The following is a 13,267-nucleotide window of genomic DNA, read 5'->3' as shown; positions in this document are numbered from 1 at the left end:
GTTTGGACATGTACAGAGGAGGTATTGTGAATAGCAGCTCCATATTCAGCATACAAAAGATGCTGAATATGGAGCTGCTAGTCAGGAAAAAAAGAGGTAGACTACAGATATGAACGATGATGTAGTGAAGGGGGACATACAGAAGGCTGGTGTGCCAGATGAGGATGCAGGAGATGGAAGACAGAGGAGATGAAAGCAGGTGATTTGCTGTGGCGACCCCTAAAGGAAGCAACCAAAAGTGGAAGAAGATGGGACACAAACTCACTTTGTTTTATTACCTCCATCCCACAGAGGGCGCTCGTGTACAACAGGTGAGTGTCATCATCTTCACCTCCCAGCCTCTGTCCCAGCTGCTCGGCAACTTCAGCTGGAGTTTAGTGATGGTCACATGACGTTGTTATGGGTATATTACCCCAAAATGTCACAGTTTGCGCTCCACTACAGAGCTGCTGCCTGTCTCCGCAGCACTGACAGAGGCTGTGCATGTCCCTGTACTATTAGAAACTTTACCGATTACTTTTTGTTTTGTAGTTTTCATTATTTTTTTGAGAGCTGAGCCACTGAAAAAAGGAAGCGAGAGCAGAATTTTGAGGGCAATTATGAAAAACGCGGAGCAGTGAATTTTATTTCCCGTTGACAGCTGAAAAGGTGAGACAGGAGGACTCGTGCTGCTTCTCTCCTTCAGGATGTCGCACAGGCTTAGCATTATCTGAGAAAATATGTAACGAATTTTGACTTAAATATGCATCTGTCTGGTCTGTCATTCATTTGAAAAAGGGTATCATGCAATGTGTACACACAGAGGATCCCTAGTATAAATCACATAAGTAGGCTCTCGGGAAATCTGCGTAAGAGTAACAGATTTACCAAGGCTTGGTAAGTTAATTAGTGCGTTCATAGGTTAATGACGTTTGTCCCTCATCTGTAAAACCACCAACTGGGCTGTTTCGACCTTTGTAGAGTTGCTGATTTATTGACATGTGTTCCACTTTTATTGCTATTAGACTATTAGGCTGAATTGCTGCATACAATTTATTGGAGCTCAGCGCTACACAAGGACAGGAAACCCACACTTAATGGAACTCATCCTCAGAAAATTGTTGCTTTGTGTTTCCGCGGTCATGGATGAAGTATCTCTGCTAATTAACCGAGAAAAATGGGTTAATGTTGCACACGGATGACTGAACAATGGCGTGGAGTGTTTGCCTTACTGTGACGCTTTCAAGGGATCCAAGCTCAGATTTTATGGAACAAACTGAGCTGTGAGCTTTTGTTTTGATCACAGGGATTGTTTTTGATTGTAGTGATTATTTATTGCGTATTGAAAAGCAGTTTGACATTGGGTGTTATGTAATGTTTTGAAAATATATATTTATTCCAATTACACATGCACTCATTCATCTCTGTCGATGTACTTAGACTGTCAGGAGAGACCACACGCGTCGTGTCCCTCTGACCTCGCAGATGATCAGATTCTCTGCTGAGGGCAAATCTCACAGAGCGACAGTGCATGACAAGATAATTGCTTCCTCTTATGCTACTAGAATTGAGAGTGGTCCGCCTGCTGTGCTGAGTGAATTCCCATTCACTCTTTGTGCATTCATCTTCAGTGAAGTTGACCAGAGCAGATATTATAAGAGACACACAGAGAATCCTGGATTGAAATCTATGGAAAATCAGCAAAAATAAGAAATATAAATTCCACAGGTTCAAGTCAGTAAATGCTTTAAGTGGTGCTTATCATGTTATTTGAATGGTGATTCAATACAAATCACAAAACACTTGAAAAAAGGTAATTAATTAAACAGTAAAGATAATTTATGTGTTGTTTCAAAATAAATGTCCAAATAAATCCCCTGGCTGTTGCGGAGACAGTCATGATGGCAAGGTAACTAGATTTGTTTCTATTACTTTTATCAGACCCAACAATTTGCTATTAACAGCAAAGCTTTTCATTTTCTTTTCATTCAAACTGTGGCCAGTAGGCATGTAATTAGTGGTCTCTTTACATTTTGTTGCCAGGTGCATTATAGACCAAGAGCCAAAATACAATATAGACATACTATAGTGATTATGACAAAACAAATGTGCTTTGGAATCTGCCCTGCAACCAATCACTTAAGCAGGTACTGGTCACTGTTATGACACTACGAAGACATTTTTTTTGGTATTGGTTGAAAGAACTTGCTGGATTTTAGATTTTTTTTTTTAATGCAAAAGTGCTTGTCTAAAGTGGATTTACAAGATCTTTGTAGTTCAAAATGAAAAGCAGTATGATTATCCTGTGGGAGCTAACATCTTTTCCCCCAATATATATCTACTTAAATGTAAGATGATTCCCAAAACAAGCCTTTTCACTCATAATTGTGGATGGTGTTAGGAGGATCAAGTATGTGTATTGAGTAGATGTGCCCCTGATCCCAATCTCATGGAGCAACAACATGGCATGACCTGGTTACTACTTGAATTTTCTCCTTTTGGGTTAGATCTGAGCCCTGCCTCAGCAGAATGTGCAACAGGAAGTAGACAGGATACCAATGTGCTTTGCTACTGTATTAATTCGCCAACAAGTACCCGCACTGTTCTCACATGGACATCAGACATCAAACAGACTGCAATTTGGAGCTAACAACAGGAGGGCCGCGACAACGGCCATTTTTGACGTTAGGAAATTCTCACATAAATCTCTATTTAGGATTCTTTGATTGCTGTTTCTCTGCTCTAATTTCTCTGTAATTACCTTGTATGTGTACCACAGAACTCTGAAAATTTGTCTTTTATATTACTATAATACACAAAATCTTTGTTGGTTTGCATATACAAGAATGTCAGGAATCAACCAATCAAAACTGGCAAACAGGCATGTTTTAGGCCACTGAAGGTTCTCATCTATATCAGATATGATGTCATCACACTTTCTAGCAACCACCTATAAATGAACACCTTATGAAAGCATTGTAGCCTTTGAATTTCACAACACTAACATCTTAATTTGTATCCACTGCAACGTGCATGTTTATATTATAGCATCATTTTGTTGCCTAGCAACCACATAATCAGCGATTAAAACACACACAGTAAACAAAACTGTAGTATGGGCATGTGTGTAGCTATCTCATTCATTTCATGCTTAAAATTCTCTAATATTCATGTGGTGTTTATTTTAATTAATTTTTTATGATCAAATCCAGAAAAAACAAAGGTCTGTAGTTGCAGAGCTGGAGAGGTAAAACACTAACTGCTTGGCTTTCCCACCATCCTCTGTTGGCACTGAGCGATTAAAAGTGTTATATCCCACCAGACGCAGTGTAATTAGAAGATAACTCTCCCCACACGCACAAACACATGTATGGGAGTGTGGAGTTTTTAGTGGAGTCACCTAGCAACCCTAATGGCTTCTGCCTAGTCTTAGTCTAAATGTCAACCTGACCCCCTATCCTATCTTTAATGAGAGACTTGACTGAACGCTTTTTAATGACTTTCTCAAATACTCACAGATCTGCCACTAGGGTTTGTGGAAGTTTAAAACCCACGACTCCGTACTACAGCAGATTTCATTTTATCCCTCCGAGGTGTCTGACATAACCTCTCTATCCCTGTCTTATTTGTCCTGTGTTTCCTTTTATATTATTCATATTTGGTTTGCCTTATGCATACTGTGGGAAACCCTGCCCAAGCTAGAAAAGTAAACATGCTCGACGTAAAGTAAACAGTCTGGTGAACGAGTTCATGCTATTAGAACCTAAACATGCATGCTAATAAGTTCCTCGTTTTATTTAAGTCCTTAAGACTTAAATAAAATGTAAACCTCTGTGTGCTTTTATTAAAACTGAGTTACACAAGAGGTCATGTAACTCAGCTGCTTGATGACACTGTCAACCTGGTGCTCAAGGTGGGATTACTGCTTCCAAGAGAAGGATCTACTGGAATCCATAAATAAATCTGTTAAAATGCTCTGCATTCCTCACCTTGGGTATTTGAGAGAAAATAGAAAGTCAAACAAAATGCAGTAATGAATTTTGCTAATATAATTTTTTACATTTCACAGTGTTAGAATTTTTTTCTTCGCATTTTCTTCTTTAGTTCCACCAATATATTTGGAAATATTGAGCAGTCTGCCGGATTCTAGTTGTTCAAGCTCAAAGATACACTTGAGCTAATGATTAATTAAATCATTTATTTTTAATGTTATCATAAGTTATTACTCTTCAAATTATTGCTGGAATCTCAAATTAGAAATGGTAGTGTTCATATGATGCTAAACTGGCTGTAATCCCCAGCTTAGTTACTGGTAATTAAGTCATGTTTTCAATCAAGGGTTAAATTGGAATTACAACATGGATCCTTCTCATTCCAAGTACTTGTGTTTACCTAGGTGTCTGGAAAAAATGTGTAATTAAACAGTGATTATTTACTGGTTACAGTATTAACATGTAAGTGAAAACTTAATTGGCTAATACAATCTAACACAGTACATTCCCATGTTTAAAACTTGCGTTGTCACATGTTTAAAGATATGAAAACAGCATATGTGTAAACTGGAAATCTCTCAACAGTAGTATCCCATCTAACCAAAAATCCAACATCCAGAAAGTACAGAGCAAAAACTGCTTTTTATTTTTGTGGGCAAAATTTCTTATTCTGCTGCCACTGCAGACTCAATATATTTCAGAAAGTGGTTGTTAATTAGATACACTGTTCATCAGATAATTTATAAAATTGAGTATGGCTACCAGCTCTATATTTACTCACTTACCATTTCCACTTGGGCTGACATTCAAATACTCCACCATGTTTTGGAAAACTGGCACAGAAGTTAAACCAAATTGCTTGAGAAGCAGAAGCCACTTCCACACACTGCTCACTGCCAGTTGGTATGAAAGGTGAATAACTCCTTTTCTCATGGCCTATGACTGACCTTTCATAATGTTTTATGTGTTTTCATTCATACCTTTTCTAAATGTTGCTTTCTAAAAGCAAAAAGACTAATGTAATTGGGCTGAAACATGACTTCTCTCCATCTCTGCTGGCTGAGGAAACAAATCGCATAACACTGGCTTAAAGACTGCCATATCATAAGCGTTTCCTTCTGTTTAGCTTGGAAATGTGTGTTTATTGTTGTTTAAAGCTGATCAGCGCTCCCACAGCTGCTCTACCTCATTCGCAGTAATAATAATAATAATGGATACTTTATTGATCCCCATGGGGAAATTACTTGTTTTTCTCTGCATTTGACCCATTCACTCAGTGAAGCAGTGGGCAGCCCACTAAGCAGGCGCCCGGGGAGCAGTGTGTAGGGACGGTACCTTGCTCAGGGGTACCTCAGGGTAGCCGTTAAGTGGATTCGAACCGCCGACCTTCCGATCATGGGGCGACCACTTTACCTACTGAGCTATCCCTGCCCATAATAGAAGGCAGTAGCTCACACTTACTTTTTAAGGACCACCTGTACTTGTGAGATGCTGACAGTGTGGACTGTGTAGAAAGAAAGATGGAAGTTAAAGTCAGATTGTGGAAATCTATGGGGGGAAAAATGTCGACTCCTTTGATTCATGCCCTCAGTAGACAGTTTGCTGTTTACTTGTAGTCAAAAGGTATGATAAAGAATGGTCTGGTTTTGTGCATGCCTACCTTGTGATTGACAAATCAATCCTGTATGAGCATGGCTCTTTTAGTTTCCTACTAGCAGAAATGCACTCTGGTTTCAACACACAAAGGTGGCAACAGAAAAAGCTTCCCACTGGGACTTCAATAACCAAAAGGTGACTCTAAGGTGGCTGTGCCCATATTTTGCATATAGACAGTGGTTGACAGTCACTGAAAAAGTACATTCAATAACTGCAACCATTGCAGTCACAACGTAAGTAGTGAAAACTGTACATTTAATCTTCAGTTAACATCACATGCTGTTTTTAGGATGAAGAAGCTGTGTCTCTGCTTGAACATTGTATAACAGCATGGTTTCTGAGCAGATCATTTTAAATATTAGCATTTGAGGCTAACCAAAATAAAATACTGAAATGTAGCTAATATACAGGAAGCGGACTGATCCAGATTTTGGTTTCCATGTGCGTGTAAACTCACTCAACATTAGATTAAACTTTCAAATATTTATTTTGGTTTTAGACAGATTACAATCCTAAAATAAGCATATGTATTTTCTCTGTTCTCTCAGGAGGAGATGGAGAACAAGGCCATGTATCTGAGCACAAATGAAGAGAGAGAGAACGTCTCGCTTTATGAAGAGGCCTATGATGGACACAACTTGTCCAAACTCAACCTGTGTGATGAAGGTAGGAGGAATAACTGAGCTGTGAAAGTGCTGAGTTGAACCCAAGGCTTGCTGCTTTAGTTCTTTTAACTAAAATGCAGGCTTTTTCCAAAGGAACAACCTCGATTTAACCTCCCAGCGCACCCACTGCATGTCCTGCTGCAATAAGTAGGTGATCACAGATGTTTGTAGTGAAGGGTGTTCTCTAATGACAAGGGCAGCTCTGAAAACTTACCAGAAAAAGCAGGAAACAAAATGGAAAAATAACTGATTTTCAGGACCTTTTATTCATATATATACAAAAGCCACCCACACGCTGATAACAAAGACCGGATCTGTCAAGTGCGCTAACACACAGGCACAATGCTGTCACCCTTTGGCTCTCACGCTGCTCTCACTGTGGTCATCTATAGAAGCCAGAAATATCCAGGAGCAACATCTGTATATGTGTGTAAATGCAGGTGCAGCTGAATGAATCCGCAGTTGACCCTGTGGTGGTCTCAGGTTTCAGTGCAGGAACGGCCAGTTTGTTGGGAAAGACTTATTAAATGTCAACTTAAGAATTTGTTGACATTTTAATGGAAAGTGGACAATGGCCGTACAGATCAGAAACTGTCCTCGTCCACTTTTACTAATCCAAGAACACTTTCACACCTCATTCAATTAAAGAGAGCATTTCTACCAAACAGTTTTAAAGCACAAGACTGACAGAATTTGAAAAACAGAGGTTAAATTAACCAGGCAGATTGCCCAAAACTCTAGTTTCTCAAATGACAGCTTGAGACTAACTGCTACACACTTACATGTTAAGATGCCAAACTTTTACTGAAACATGCTCTTTGGCTGCTACTCTTCATCTTTGGGACAACTGAACAGGGGGTGATTTGTTTATAACACGCCTATTTAAGTTTCAAGTTTGGCTTACAGTTAACATTAGTGAGGTGTTGTTACTTTAAGTAGTGAAAACCAAAACGGGCAGTTACAGTTGTTAGCTGTGTGGTAAGCTTCACCTCAGCTTATTTATTTAAGTCACACAGACCTAGAGATGGTTTGGTGGCTCCTGGCAACAACCTGTGACTAGGGGAAAAATGTGTATTTCCTAACTGGCTAGCGAGTGGTTGCTGTAGGTTGCTGGCTGACTCCAGATAAAATTAGTCACAAAAGCTATACAGTCTTTTGGCTTCTCTCTTTAGGGGTCACCACAGCAGATCTGCCTCCACCTCACATTATTTAAAATATCCTCCTCTGTCACAATAAACATTTTCCTTTTCCTTTACATTTCTGTTAAAACTACGTTCATGAACTCTGTGGTCTTCCTCTTTTTCTCCTCCCCTCCCATGACATATTTTGTTTGGGATACCCACCATCCCTGCTCTGTACATGTCCAAATCATCACAGCATTGTCTCTCTCTCTTGATCTGAGCTAATCTCGTCCCTCATGCTCACTCCCAACTAGCAGATTGCTGCAATCACCCGTAGTTAGACACTGACTGGTCTGCAAACACTTGCCAACTGCTCACTAAGTGCTAACAAAACTGTGAAGAGTGTGAAGCCACTCAGAAACAGGGAATGTTCACTTGCATTTAACATATATCAAAAGTTACATCCTCTTTGTGACCAATTTCACCCACTGACAACAACCTCCAGCAGCCATGGAAAGGCAAGTGGTTGCTGGAGGTTGGTGATTGCCAGAGATACACTAACCGGTCTCTATCCCTGTGTGACTGAAGCCTTACAAAGCTGGATAGAATGTACTCATGTTTATTGTGACAGAGGAGGATATTTTAGATAATGTGAGGTGGAGGCAGATGATCTGTTGTGGTGACCCCTAAAGAGAGAAGGCAAAAGAAGAAAACAAACGTGTAGCTTTTGTGACTGATTTTATCTGGATTCAGCCAGTAACCTACAGCAACCACTCGCCAACCACTCAGGAAATACACATTTTTCCCAATTTTTCTCTGTGGAAGGCATTTGAAACATTTGTTAATGTAGTTATGTGATAAATAATATATCTTGTTCTATCATTAATTCCACTAACAGCAGAGCTGATTCTATCCTGTCCTCCAACCCACGGGTCAAGGTGTTCCCGGGTTATCAATATCTGTGATAATTATCTGGGCACAGAATGCCAGAGCTTCCTCAAACATAACTTATTTATTTCCTATCAATTGTTTAATTTCTATTAATTACCTTGGTCATATCACACTGTGTTGGTTTTTTTAATAGTCACAAATAGTCACTTGTAGCACATAAACGATTGGTTTTAAAGGGACCATAATGATAACGCTGTGGAGATAACGCTGTAGGTTATCGCCACAGGCTAAAGATGGAAAAGTCATCAGCATCACTAATGGAGCAAATTTTGCTGACTGACTGGCCAGGTTACATCCACAGATGACTGGTGTACTGGACAAGAATTTGAGGCTAAATTATGCTCTGTTTATTTGCTGTTTATGTATCAGAATAACTATTTACTACATTTTTATACTTTTGAGAGATATTCCCAGATCACAAAGGTAAGATAACAGAGGCGGCAAGTATTGGAAAGTCTGAGTGCTCTTAATTATGTCATAGTTTGGCTGTTTTTGTGCACAGCTGGGATTCTTGGTTTGTGTCTTTGGCCGGCCTTATCTGTGGTTCGTCATATATAAGAGAAGCCAGTGTGTCACTGCTTCCCCAGTTAATCAACAAAATCATCGTCAGAAAGCTGAGATGCTGGGGTAAAGTGAAGATTACTAGGGCTTTAATCACTAAGAGCACCGTAAGCACAAGCTAGCAGGGCAGTGAGGAGGGGACACATCAGGCTCGAGACCAGAATAAAGCAACTGAGCCTAGCGCGAGCACACCCTAAAACTGGATTTTTTTTTTTAAACAGCACAAGATCTAGCAGCAAATTCTCTACAAAAAATACATAATGCAAATATGATTTACAGAGAAGAGTCAAAGTTAACACAGTTTACCCAAGCAAATGGAACATGCTAATTTTAAATGATGTTGTCATTCATTGAGGGAAAAGGTTATCCAAAGCTACCTGGCTCTTTGTGAAAAAAGTGTTCGCCTAGAGGGAAATAGCAAAGACCCAGCAAGAACCACAGTCAAGCAGGAATAACTGGAAATGCATCTTTTCACATAGCCGTTTTGGCCCACTCTTTTACGCAGAATTGTTTTAATGAGTCCAGCGTTATTGGAAGGTTTTCAAGGATGAACGACCTGTTTAAGGTTATACCAAAAAGCATCTCAACCTGGACTTTGACTAAGGCACTCCAGAACTGTCGTTTTGTTTTTTAGAGCCATTTGTTTTATTATTGTTGAATCATGAACCTTAACTGAGGCAAGTGAGGCCTGCGATTCTTTAGATGTCGTTCTGCTTTTTTTGGGAAGTCCTAGATGGGTTGTCGATGTGGTCTTCGGGTAATTTTGGCAGGCCCGTCACTCCTTGGAAGGTTTGACACTGTTAGAAATTTTCTCCCTGTGTGTAATGGCTCTCACCAATGTTTCACTGAAGTCCCAAAGCCTTGGAAATGGCTTTGCAATCATTTCCAGACCGATAAATGTCAGTGACTTTGTTTCTCAGCTGCTTCTTTCTATGTTTCTTTAGATGATGTGATGCTTTTTGAGGTCTTAGCCTGCCTCATTTCATCAGACAGGATCTATTTCACTGATGTTTTGATTCAACAGCTCTGCCAGTAATCAGGCCTGGGTGCAGCCAGTGAAATTGAGCTTAGCTTTCCAAAATTGTGGTTAATTGTTTAATTCATGATTTAACAATGAGGACAAACCCTTTTTCACAGCACTGTAGCTGCATTTCCTTTTCAACATTTGCTCATAATCTATAAGCACAACCTAATCTACTTTTATCCAGTCATAGAACGGTTATAACACCTCCACCAGCTCGACTCAGGAGACATTATGTATTTGTGTTGGAGAGTCTCTTTTATTTTGGAAGAAAAATCCTTGCTTGGTGGTCTTATAATTTAAAGTGTCATTAAGTCCCCCCCCCCACAGTCTCATGGATGATTAGGAATTATAATAGCACGCTATTATTAATTTGACGTTCACATGTTAATGGTTAAACGTGCAAGCTTAGAATGGGGTCTTTAAAAAAAATCACCTGTCAATTACAGAGACCTACAGAGTGCCAAGTGTTTATGGAATCTGTTATACTTGCCAGACAGCATGTGTATTTGATCTGGAAAGTTACATTTAAAAGAACAGCAAAATTCAGCCATTTTACCCAAGCGCGTGTACATACCCAGACTCACACTAACTCAGCTGGAAACAAACAGATTCTGTAGATTTGTCAAAATCAGTAGGATTTTTTTGTTGCTTCTCCAAGTTTACTAATAAAGGAAAGCTCAAAGTTTGCTAATTCCAGTCTAATCTGTTTATTAAACAGTGCTGTATGCTAACAACATATCGCCAAAGACACGTGAATCAAAAACATAAAACAGGACGATAATATAATTTCCAAATGAGTCGAGTTACTTACTGACTGGCTTCCTTTGCTCTCAGATGTCAGTTGAAAAAGAAACACTCTTAGTTAAAGTCACCAACTCAGGCTTAGATAGTATTCTTTTTTTATAAAACAGCCAGTGCAATGTAATCATGCTGAAGAAAATCATAAATGTAGGAGTTTTTAAAAGACAGTGTGGTAAATAAGCTTAGCTGTCTTTTTTTGGTCTCCACCACCTGTGCTTACAGTAGCCTGTGAAGCTTGTGAAAGGGGGCAACTAGTCTAGCTTAGTATAAAGACTGAGGGGGAAAAAATCTGGCTGTCCAAAGTTTAATTATATGCCTCCTACTACCTCTAAACTGTTTATTTAAGTCATACAAGCCCAGTTAAAGGAGTTATAACTCATTTCTTGTGGGGAAAAAACCGTTACATATTCAACTTCCAGTGTTTATGCTAAGTTAATCACCTCTCTCGCTCCATACTTGCATAATATACAAACATACACACATGTATGCCATGGAAACGATTTTCTCATCTCGTATACATCCCAAACTGTTAAAGGTCCAGTAACGCATGTCTCACAGTCACGCTGAAATGTTTGATAATGTTTCCCTCGTGATACATGTTGTTATGAAAATGTTTGCTGAGATTAAAGAGCGTCACGTGTCATTGTTTGCAGTTTAGTATTCCAACATCACTTAAAGAGGCAGACTGGCTTAGAGGACCATTTTGGTTTCTATACACTCCAACTATGTGACACGTACATACATCTAAGCCAGCTGTGTTTGTCTAATGCTGGAGGTGTGTGTGTTCTTCATCATAAAGTGTGTGTGTGTGTGTGTGTGTGTGTGTGTGTGTGTGTGTGTGTGTGTGTGTGTGTGTGTGTGTGTGTGTGTGTGTGTGTGTGTGTGTGTGTGTGAGAGAGAGAGATGGATTGTCACGGTCCAAATGAAACCCTGCTGCAACATCATGACTGTTGACAGGAAGATGGACTCTCATTATAAACTCGTGTGAGATTTTTATCACAGCGTTCATGTTTTCCCTCGGATACCTACGGCCTTTTTCCCAAGACATTTCGGATCAAGCAAGATCGGTGGAAAGCATGCCTCTGTACCCTTTGGAGACTGACTGATCCATGTATTTGATACAGTTATGTCGTCAAATGTATTTAGGTAATCAGATTCTGAGAAATCATAGCAAATTAATCCCATTAAAGAGATCAAGATAATGTTAACATTTCACATTTTTCCATGTGGTTTATCTTAATAAGAATGTTTAATATTTAGCTGTAGTTTTCCGCTTTCCTCTTGATATGTAAAACAGCTGTCCACAAATAGCTTTTCCCTCTTGATAAGAGTTGGAAACTTAAGTGCATTTGTAAAACGAAATATATGCTTTATTATACTAGGCTTAACTATTTTTTTTACTATAAATGGAAATTGCTTATATTTTAAATAAGGCAATGTAAGCATTGTATTGTTTATTTGTCCATACTAGTTGTATTTTAGAACCTTTCTAATTTACCAAACAACTTTGTGTAATATTAAAATTAATTATCCAGACAGTGAACAGAAATTAAGAGTAGCTAGCTAGTTTAATTTAATCAGTTCAGTGCTGGCCCTCAGTGGCTTTAATTCTGACTTCTTTATGAAATCAAGAACTTATTTTCCAACAAAAAACAAAAACCTTACATTTCAAATCAGAAATCTTGCTTCTGTATTCTGTTCAGAAAGCTACTTACAATCATAGCCACTTCACTGGTTGTCCAACCCAGTACTAGAAAGATGCAATCTATTGCATAAATGCGTGCTAACATCACACAGTAGCTGCAGATTTGTCAGATGCACATCATGATATGAATCAGCTGCTCCAAAACCTCCCGAAGGTTCTCTAATAGACTGAGAATTGTTGACTGTGAAGGACTGTGTATGATAGCCTCCTGGAAACTACTATTAGAAGTAGTGCTGCTCATAAGCATTAGCAACAAAAAGTCACGTATGCTGTGACATTTAAACAATGCTAAATTGGTACTAAGGGACCCAAAGTGTGCCAAGACAATATCACTAAATCACCATCAGCCTATAATGTCAGATGTTGCTATAAGGCAGGATGAATCAGTGTGTTTATACTTTTCTGACCCCACTATCTGAATGTTGCAGCACAAATTAAGATACACAAACCAGGGAAAGTTTTTTCCAATCTTCAGTTGTTCAACATTGGTGATTCTTAGCGAACTGTAGCCCCAGTTTCAAGTTAGTTAACAGGGGGTCATTTTAACCCTGTGTACATGCATAAATACAGTGAGTTACTGCCAAGCATTGGCTGAACAGATATTCACATTAACAAGCAGTTAAAATTAGTAGTGCAACGGATCACGGTTGATCCGAAATCCGAACCGATCCCACTCCACGGTTCGGTACGCACGTGATCCGAAGATTCGAAAAAGAAAAGAAAAGTATGTGTAAGGTGGCGTGGTGGGTCTGTCAAGCGATAGTTATGGCCAGCGCTAGCGGTCCAAGTGGCGGAGCAGAGGAGTTTGCGGC

General features: G+C 39.3%; 1 protein-coding gene across 1 annotated transcript in view; it reads left to right on the top strand.

Moving 5' to 3' along the window:
• Positions 1–463: 463 nt before the first annotated feature.
• scara5 (scavenger receptor class A, member 5 (putative)) overlaps positions 464–13,267 on the top strand; it is a 119,555-nt gene continuing 106,751 nt past the window's right edge. The window contains exons 1-2 of the mRNA XM_080881903.1: positions 464–648; positions 6,176–6,293. Of these exons, the coding sequence (XP_080738029.1) occupies positions 6,182–6,293 (112 nt within the window). The 5' untranslated portion in view covers positions 464–648; positions 6,176–6,181. The remainder of the gene's footprint in view (positions 649–6,175; positions 6,294–13,267) is intronic.

The sequence above is a fragment of the Rhamphochromis sp. 'chilingali' genome (assembly GCF_963969265.1).
Source record: "Rhamphochromis sp. 'chilingali' genome assembly, chromosome: 5".
Lineage (NCBI taxonomy): Eukaryota > Metazoa > Chordata > Actinopteri > Cichliformes > Cichlidae > Rhamphochromis > Rhamphochromis sp. 'chilingali'.
The sequence above is the reverse complement of the archived record's forward strand: the minus strand, read 5'-3'. Positions and strand labels throughout refer to the sequence as shown.